Source organism: Alosa sapidissima, chromosome 2, assembly GCF_018492685.1.
Source record: "Alosa sapidissima isolate fAloSap1 chromosome 2, fAloSap1.pri, whole genome shotgun sequence".
NCBI classification, from domain to species: domain Eukaryota; kingdom Metazoa; phylum Chordata; class Actinopteri; order Clupeiformes; family Clupeidae; genus Alosa; species Alosa sapidissima.
In genome coordinates, this window is record NC_055958.1 from 11005796 (window position 1) to 11015991 (window position 10196).

At 38.0% G+C, this 10196-nt stretch overlaps 1 protein-coding gene across 2 annotated transcripts; it reads left to right on the plus strand.

The window, feature by feature from the left end:
* Positions 1 to 1105: 1105 nt before the first annotated feature.
* On the plus strand, positions 1106 to 9415 carry tnfsf11 (TNF superfamily member 11). 2 transcript variants are annotated; one of them, XM_042084139.1, is made up of 4 exons: positions 1106 to 1434; positions 3396 to 3431; positions 6334 to 6472; positions 6718 to 9415. In XM_042084139.1, the coding sequence occupies exons 1-4, from the start codon at positions 1240 to 1242 to the stop codon at positions 7149 to 7151; spliced, it is 804 nt and encodes a 267-aa protein (XP_041940073.1). In that variant the 5' UTR covers positions 1106 to 1239; the 3' UTR covers positions 7152 to 9415. The 2 variants fall into 2 exon arrangements, with proteins under 2 accessions (XP_041940073.1, XP_041940074.1); XM_042084140.1 differs by having other exon boundaries at positions 1110 to 1434; positions 6721 to 9415.
* Positions 9416 to 10196: the final 781 nt, after the last annotated feature.

Sequence of the window (10196 nt, forward strand, 5' to 3'; positions counted from 1 at the left end):
ACACACACATAAACACAGACCGAACTTCCCGACCTCAAATGTTGTGGGCGGGGCTAAGTTTGGCTGGCACCCAGGCTAGGATGGAGTAGGAGATGGAGACAAATTGACAAGTGTGATTTATTTTTGTGCAGAGAATGTACAGAACTGAGTGGCAGTCATATTTTGTACCGCTATGCAGTACATTTAGTTAGTTTACACCTCATGGTTGGTCAATTGGCAAGTTACAGACAAACGCCCCACTGTTTTTCTCATATTTATTAATTTGCTTTATTCATTTGAATAATATTTCATGTTATGTTCTTAATATTGTCACCAAGTTAAACTAAAGAGATGGTGGTTCGAGAGCAGACCAGAAGTGGTCATGGGTTGTGACCAAAATCCACTGGTGCCAATATGAGATAATATATGGCTGGCAATGACACTGAGGAAGGTGACAAGTACCTCTGTGTGACTTGGCAGTCTGTTAAAAGTTCTGGAAGATGTGCATTCCCATGGTAAATGTGCTGTATGATGCTCAGCTCCTGCTGAGAGAGCTAAGAATAAGCTCTAGAGGGGCCTGCTCAGCAGGGCAAAGCCTGAGAGAGAGCCTGTCTGTGGTTTTGGTCATTTTGCATTCAACAGTGCAATGGTTTTGGCTCCCTGACACACTCAATGTTCAGCTTGTTCAGCGACCTCCTGTCTTGGGCAAGAACAGCTCACATGGCAAAACAAAGGGTATAAATACCACCCAAACCTTCCTGTTCTAACCTCTGCACTCTGTGGAAAATAGCTGAGGGCACAATCAAACCATGGCAAAACAAGAGTTCTCACGGTATACTAATGATTCTTGACTTAATATGAACTGCTGTAGGCTGACAGCTTCTATAAAGGCCAGCCAAGTTCACAAGGTCACTGACGGGGCATTTGTCTCTGTAACCAACACCAGGCTTATTTTAACATGCTCTGCTACATATCCACAAACATGTGCACGTCTGCATCCTAAGGTGCATCAAAATACTAATTGGAAAATTCATGAAGCCGAAGTTGAAATGACATATTATGATGGTAAATACGTCTTTAAGAGAACATTCAGGTTAAATCTACGCTCATTCCTTACTAAATCAGAAGAGATCACCCACTATAATCTGATTGGCTGTCTCTCTTCAAGGGAGCAAAACTACACTGCCCACCCACTGTTTATATGAATTCTCGGTCATTACTTACTTCCTCCCACAGACAAGATATTTGAAACAAGCGCTCATGGCAGCTAATGAATACCGTAGTTACCTGCGGAATCACTTTGAAATGGAGACCGGTCAGCCGCGATTTCATGCTGCCCAGAGTACTGCACCGACTTACAGATCACTTATTTTTGGAACGCTAGCTGTAATTGGATTGTTGCAGGTCGCATCAAGTGTTGCAATTTTGTTACACTTAACTGGGTATCTACGCGAGGTAAGGGGCCAGAATACTATTGTTTATAGGCTTAAATAATTGCGAAGATTCTACATGAAATGTAATAGGCAAGATTTCGGTGACACCTGAAAAGTTTTACTTTCAATCAAGACACCAATTTAAATGCAGAATAGCGGCGAAAAGTTACAGCTTTGCCTGTGATTTTTGGTAGGCTACATCCGTATTTCCTCTTCAGTGAACGCAAAACCGTTTCGCCTTCATGTTAAATTGTTTGTTGAATTCCTCAGGACATTCGACAGACTAGGCTATGCCCCGACTGTGCTATTTGCGCGGTCGTAAAAGTGTAGTTAAGGTTTCGCGAGGGTAGAAAGACGAGGGTAGCCTACAGTGTGCGCGGCATTGTTATGTTTACCGAAAGCTTTCAGTAGCCTAATGTTCATAATGATCCATAACCTACAGGAACCAAAAACGGCATGAGACTCGAGATTAGATTGATTTGAGGGTAGGCCTAATGACTTCTTAAAGTCATGCCGAATTAAAAAGTAGGCTAGCCTGTAGCCTAGTACGTTTTTGTGTGCAACTGGCATCGGAACTAGCAATGGCAGGGGAAGTTTTTACTATTTTATTTTGATATGTGGCTTGTTGCCCATTACTTTGCGACATACGATGGAACAGCAACTGCTTAGAAACATTGTTTTGCGAACTTGGAAAAGACCAGGCTACGCGTAGTCGCAATCGAGAGAGAAAGAGGAATTTCGTATAGTGCAAGAGCAATTTTTGCCACAGGTTGTTGATTTTACATAATTTGCACATGAAATATCAGGTTTTCTAGTCACTAGTGAATTATACGAAAACACTGGCCCTTTCTTGCCCTTGGTGGGAAAGATCATTTGTTTAAGCCCTCCCACCCTTTGGAAAAAAATGTTCTTGGCTTTCCTTTGCTTAGATAGTGGTTTCAAATGAACATAATTACCATGGTCAAACAAGAACAAGCAGAAGTAAAACATGGTAATGAACATCTGCTCTAATTAAGTAGGCTAGGCCTAGACTACAGCCTTTTCTGATCTGAATTTCTGTCCTGATGTAAATTTTAACAAACTAAATAGTCTAAGAATGTCTGACTGTTTATGGGTCTGTAACCCAGAGGAGAGCCTGCACAGACACACGAGGGACGGATTTGATAGTGTTGTATGACAATATGATCATAATAAATAAATAAATAAATATAATTAGCTAAACCTCTTGAGTAAATCTCAGTCTCTATGTCATTAGTGCATCTTTACTAAGATTTTAATATTTTATAATTTTATATGATTATTGCTTGCATGAATTATTAACTTGGTGGGCTATATGTGCACCTGTTGTATTGTAGGCTATACTCTCAAAAAGGAAATAATTCTTGACTGGATTCTATAGCCTAATGATTTTTAGAAGAGAAAGCAGATGTTTAGGTAAACTGATCAATAGGCAGATGATCTTAGCCCATAGACAAGCTGTACATTTTGTATCTCTGAAATAGTTGGAAGAAAGATTAACATTAATAGAAAGTTGAATTATGCAGTGGTAAAAGGGGTTGGGACATCAACCTCTCCCCCCCCCCCCATCTTTGTATTCAGTTTAAAAAGTTGACTACACAACGTGTAAATGTTTAGACTCTTATTCTTCTTCACTGTAAACCTGTAATTTGCTATATGGTTAGGAGGTTAAGTCCACTAGGCATTTTAATTAGCACAGCAACTCTGGCATGTTCTGTGGGTTTGTGTATGCTTAAATTCACTTGGCTGCTGTTTGGGCATTTGAAGGAATTTTGTAATCCAGGTCCAAAACCCCGGGAAGATCTTACAGCACAATGACGCCAAGTACAACACCAACTAGGTTTTATCAGTGCTGATTGCTGTTGATGTCTGAACAGCAAGTCTGTTAGCTTATAATTTGCTAACTAGCTTTGAACAACATGGACACTGAGGATGACTTCTTTCGTGCATTGCTGTCTTTTTCAGATAGACATTTCCTCAACCCAAGAGAAACCATTAGAGGTGAGTGATTCATAAGTTCAGCATACAGATCACATGTTCTTATGTTCTGTTAGTATGCAAAAAGAAAAGTGTAGATGGTTTATGTCGAAATGTATGGTTATCATTTTTACTATAAATTGTGAAACTGTATAGATTGGAGATCTATGAAAGGGTTAAGAGATGGTTCTGGTGGGCATGGATTATGGCTGATACTATTATACACAAATATACATTATGCATACATACATATACACACACACACACACACATACACACACATATATATATATATATATATATATATATATATATACACACACACACACACATACTGTACATACACACACACACAGTCAAAAGTTTGGGGTTTCCATTCCACTCCTTTGTAGACAGAATACCAGCTCAGATCAGTTGCATTGTGTTTTTAATCAGGGCAGCAGTTTTCATATTTCATTATGTGCTTACATAATTGCAAAAGGGTTCTCGACTGTTATAAGAAATGGCTGATCTTTAATGCAATATCTACATTGCCCATTATCAGCAACCACTCATCCAATGTTCCAAAAAAAAAACAATGCAATTGAGTCACATAATCTCAGGTGGTATTCTGTCTTTAATGGAGTGGAATGGACAAGTGACACCAAACCTTTGACTGGTAGTGTACATGGATATAGCCTACAGTTAATCTTTCCAAAACCTTAGTCTGTGTTATCCTTCTTGCCAATGATAACAAAGTAACAACACTAACAGCAGAATATATATGATCTAAATGGAGGTAAATAGGGTTCTGATAAGTTAAAAATGATTTACACGTCCATGGGTTTAAGATTACACCATTCCAATGGCCTCTTCAAAGAACATTTCTCTTGTGTGTAACAGTATGTCAGGGCTTGCACCATGCATATGGGATGAACATGGTACAAAGACACTTGTAAGCGTAGATCCAGCTTATGTGACTCTTATGCTAATTGTTGTACACCAACCTTAAGTATGTGCTTAGTGCTTCCCATATTTGTATGTAAAGAGAAAAGTAAACATTGCTGCACAAACCACAACTGCAGTGAAATATTTCTCTAACCAACGTGGTCAGGTTGCCTGTAAAGAGTCTGTCAACCCAAAAATCAGATGCCTTACCCTCATCTGTGAGACCATTGTTGCAACCTCTGGAATTGAAACCTACAAGTTCTAAGTTACATTCTCCCAGTTGACTTCATGGCATTAACATATTAAACACTTATTCAGTGACCGAAAAAAAATGCATTGCATTGAAGGTGTGTTCCGGTGTCATTGGTAACAAGATAGTGTGGCTTTAACATTCCTCTATTGTCCCCAGACATTTTTGTTGGATTGGTAATGGTGATGTGATGCACTGGCTTTCTCACTTCATACTTAAAAGTAAGAAGTAGTTCTCACTTAGAAGATCTGGGAACGTAGCCTGTGTCACTCGGGTCCTGGTTTTCTGCACTGCAGTTTTGACAGTCATTTAGCCTACATGTTTGTTCATTTGAACATAAAATGTGCCTGAGAAGACACACACATCAGTACATTAAGGCTGGAAGATTTTCTGTTATGAATTCCAAACCATGCTCTGTAATGTAGTTATTGTTAAATTGCTATTTCTAAAACTGATAGTTCCGGTCCTTTATTGTGATTGGCTGAATCACGTTTGATGCTGTTGTAAAATGCAGCATAAACATACACCTTGACCGCATTTCGTTCTTTATTACTGCGCTACCATAACTTGATACAAAAGTTAAAGTAGCTGCGTCTCGACGTTGCTTGGCAACCATTCAGATAGAGGAAATATATTTATTGGTGGAAGAATGATTATCTATGGATAAATCGTTACATTTCTCATTGCTGTGCCTTTACTTTATGAAACAGTTTTAGAAAAGCAATAAGCCACTCCGCTAGTCCGTCGTGCCTAACAACGCCCCTTAGCTGTTCTAAATTCAGTGTAACCTACAGCCCTTTCGGGACTTATTGCTTAAATCATAAGTGATAAGTAGACAGTTAGGACTCATTTAAAAGGAGAATTAACTAGAATATAGAAACGTTGATATCTCATAGTTGTGTGAATACAAGTCAGTCTTAATCTGTGGTCATCTCAGTTCTTTGGAGGCAATAAAACAAAATACAGGGTCCTTTTATAAATGAATCACTGAGAAAATTTCTTATACAGAAATTACATCTTGATCAAATATTTATATGTTGAAGCTGAGGCCGCACTTGAACAACTGCTTTAGTTGGTAGCAGGTCCAGATGCTGCTGTTTATGTAGCATGAGGTGAATGACTGTAAATCAAGGGCAAACAAAACAATTCTGCAAGCAAGATGTGCAAATGTTCCCTGTAGCATAGAAAATTAATGCTATACATGTATACATTTGGGTTCTCTATATATTTGATAGCACCTGGGGAATGTCACCTCAAAGCATGTGTACTCTGGTAAATACCAAGTTGTCAACTGAAGGACCGCATAGAGGAATAATGGAAAGTTTACTCATGCTTGAACCATGTTTACATTAAACAAATTCCTATCCTTATTTCTCAATGGGATTTTTTAAAGTGTTTTTCATCTTGCATAAATGGACTGTGTGTTTGTGTGGATTATTTAGAGATATTTAAAAGTGCGTCCTAACATGAGATGGAAAAAGCATTACACATATAATCAAACACAGAGAAAAGAGAAAACAAGTTGCACCTGCAGCATTGCAGAAATAACACCCAAAACTTAGTGACCTGATAAAACCATTATTTTTCACAGGAACATAAACCAATGCAAAATAGTCGAGCACTTTCCTCAGAAGCTGTAGACATATATTTAAACAGGCATGTAGAGACACTACAAATAGCTTTTTCAATGCATTTCTGTGTGTAATTATATCATGATAATGATATTTCCTACATTTTCCACATCTGTAGGAGATTAGAACGGAACCATACCTTGCAGATGCCTTGAAAGATCAAAGGAAAAGTTCGCCAAAGACAAAATGCCCCAAAAAGAGAGAAGTGATCCCTGAGGCACATCTTCCTATTAGAGGACCTATTGATTTTTCCAATAGTAAGTATCAGCCATTGATGTTAAACCTTGCCTAAGTACTTGATGTTTAGATATCGAATACACTGTGTATTCTACTTTGAAAAGGTGTACTATCCACAACTGCCACACAAACTATAAGTGATGCTCAACTTTACGTGTACTCAAAACAATACATTTAGCCCAGTATGACTGAACAAAACAAAAGTAGTATAGAAAAGAGACTGAATCTCACTAGATATGTCTTGTGATATCTATGCTTGCATTAGCAGAAGATCAGAAGACTGTTATGATCCACTGGAGCAATGAGTATGGGCGGTTGAAGAAGATCAAATATAATGATGGGCGGATTCTGGTGGAAAAAGGTGGATTATACTATGTTTATGCCAAGACCTGTTTCAGGCACTATTTTCAATCTCCTGGCCAGCCAGATGTGAGCAACGCCCAGTTGATTCAGTATGTTTACCATGAGAAGCACACCCAGTCTACTATCAAACCTATCCTGCTCATGAAGAGTGGTAGTACCATGAGGTGGGATGACAAACACTATAATATGTACTGTGTGCAACAAGGGAGGGGTATCCATCTCAGTCAAGGGGATGGAATCTTTGTGAATGTGTCAAACTCGTGGTTACTAGACCCAGAACCAGAGGGTAGTTACTTTGGTGCTTTGAAATTGGGCACCTCTAATGAACTCTGTTAAAATGTCATTTAAAGGAGAATTCCGGACAATTTCAACATGGATCTTGATCGCTAGACATGGCCAAGTACTGTCGATATGGAAAAAAACAGCCAAAATAGGTGCTAGCGAACTGGAGTACCTGGAGCTACTGTCCAGTGCTCCCAGTGAGTTACAATGCTTTATCTAGGGGCATCATCTAAACGTGCCTTTAACAGACTCAAAATGTCATAAAAAGTCATTACTTGTGAAGAAACCGTTTAAATTCAAAGTTTGTACTGTCACATCTGCACACTACTCTGTTTACCTTTTCCTGCAACAACAGAATTCCCACAGTACTTTAGCGCGAGAATAGAGCTAGCTTTCAGTAACATGCAAGCTCAGGCATCATTTGGACCGTTTCCATGTAGTTAGTTATTAATATGGTCATAACCATTACAGTGCTCAATTACCTATTTTTGAGGGTAAATAAACTTAAAGTTTTCGCTGCGAAGCCGGCATGACCTCGACAACAGACTCTTTTAGGATTTCCTGGAAGCTAGTGATGGAAACTGAGGTATGTGACTGTACAAACTTTGAATTTAAACGGTTTCGTCACAATTAATGAGTTGAAAACACATAGTTTTGTCACAAGGACCCTGTTCATGTTGCAAAAAAGATTAAGAAGTTAAGAGGCAAAAAGGCACGTTTAGATGATTCCCCCAGACCTAGCATTGTAGCTCACTGGGAGCACTGGCCATTAACTGCAGCTACTCCAGTTCGGCAGCACCGATTTTGGTCGTTTATTTTTTTATCCACAGTACTGGGCGATGTGTAGCGATCAAGATCCATGTAAAAATCGTCCGGATTTCTCCTTTAAGTCTTTTGAATTTTTTAAAAATATTATTTTGAAAACCACTGAATTGATGTATTGCGTACAGCAGATGCAACCGCAATCATCAGTGACACAGAAACCCAGTTTTATTTTGAAACAACCAGCTCTGTTCACACAATTTTGTATAAACACATCATTGTGCGTCAAAATTCAAAAGTACTGTATGTGTCATTTCTTGCAGTACTGTTTATAATGACTTTCACTGACCGCTGTTAACTGCATTATAGCATGCATATCTCACCTTCATGGTAAACCAAGGAGAGGCCCCAAAAATACCATTGAACAATGTGAACATGCCCATGATTAAATGTATTAACTCTATCAAGGGCTGAAATGTAATCAATCCCCATTTTAAAAACAGTACTTTGTTCTTTTGTTAGCAGTTTATTTATCTTTGTAGTCCATTTGCAAGCATACTGTATATAGCTCGCAAAAATGTAGCCATGTGATCTACTGTCACATTTCCAAAGGGATGGAAATGGAAGTGTTAGTGAGACTGTGTATGAGTACAGAACTGAAAATGCACCACATGGTTGTGAATTAAATATATAAATTGGATATAAAGTTATCCAGTTTACAGGCAAATTCAATATGTAGTAAATGATTCCATGTTGAAGAAATAGGGATAGTTCTCTGGAATTTCTAGATATCTGCACAAGATGGAATAGAGATGCATTTGAGTTTCATTTTAACATGAATCTTTTTCTCAATGACTTTCTCAACCTTATGAGTTCTGATTTATACATGTGGCCTTTTGCCCACAAGGTGTTATTGTGGCACATTTACTGTTGTACTTGTAATCAGGGTTAGTGGTACATTTTATGGGATGTATTTACAAAGGATGACAGAAAAAGTCTTGGCTAACCTATTGCACAGAATTCTATCCTGCGTTATAATGAGACATCAAAATGTAAGATTTAAGATAGCTGGACTGTCTGTTTGTCAGTGTAACAGCTGAAATCACTGACTAATATGTGGAACCAAATTGACTTTGGTGCACTATTAATTTAAAATGTACGCGTTTCTTTCTCCTGTACCTCACTGAGTGTGCAAGGGAAAATGCACTAAAGTATTTATTTATTTGATATTCTGAAATAGATCATTACTAAATGTTCTATTGTATGTAAAAACATGTGCATTTGTTTTCTGCTTTTCTATAGTTTGTTTTCAGAAGATGTCTTTTGGTCAATTCACCTTTTTTCCTGATACACAGTGTCTCTGTTTGAAAGCTTAAGTGAGTGGTTTCTCAATTGAGGAGCTTATGTATTTATCTTCACATGACAATTCTGTGTGCAAATCCTCAGTCAAAAACAGAATATATTAGTTTTTTTTAAAGTTGCTTAATATTTCAAAACAAATGTTGTTAAATAATATGTTTATTTATATCATTTTAATTAATAAAGTACTTTTCTAAAATCAGTTGTATACCTCCACCTTTTTAAAGAAACTTGTTATTGTTCTTGGTATTGTTCTTTGATTGGTTTTATCAGTTATTATCTATGTGGTCATGATATTCTGACGGACCTACTGAAATGTCTAAAATGTAATGCATTAGATAGTTCATGACATTTGCTAATATTTATGTATACACAAAAAGAGCAGATCTCTCACATGCTACAGAAAAGAAAGCTGCCCTAAAATAATGTTCTTCCTTTTTCATGCTGCAGTGTAAAGGTATGAGGAGTGGGAGTGTGGAGGATTCCCCCAGGGTGTAAACCAAGGGAACAGCTGCATGGGCTTGTGAATCATGTTTACTTTGCAAGCATCTAAAATACATCTTACAACCTTTGTGTGGTGCAGAAAACTTTCACGTCATGTGTCTTTGACAAACTCTTACCATATTCTACAAGACGAGGAGCTCTGTCTTGATGGATTGTTGTCATCATAATGTCAACAAATGTCATGCACTCTGAGTTACGAGTATGGGTTGGCCTACGACACTGTTATGCTCAATAAGATCACAGTCAGTGAATTGTTGGATTTGTTTGTAAACTTCCCCTGAAATAGTAGTAACACTTTATTTGTCCCAGAAGGGCAATTATTTTGCAGAGGTAGCATGCAAGGTTACACGCACACACATAAATACACACACACACACACACGCTTCCACAAGATAAGTCAAAACACAGAATTAAAAATAATAAATAGAACAAGAAGTGTATGGGGCAGAGGGTTATCTCCGTGTCCTAGAGTTC

Bases quoted from the DNA above. Each gene is read 5' to 3' on its own strand.
- tnfsf11 (XM_042084139.1), top strand. From the start codon at position 1,240: ATGGCAGCTAATGAATACCGTAGTTACCTGCGGAATCACTTTGAAATG. The intron at 1,435-3,395 runs GTAAGGGGCCAG...TGTCTTTTTCAG, and splicing joins TAACTGGGTATCTACGCGAG to ATAGACATTTCCTCAACCCA. The intron at 3,432-6,333 runs GTGAGTGATTCA...CCACATCTGTAG, and splicing joins CCCAAGAGAAACCATTAGAG to GAGATTAGAACGGAACCATA.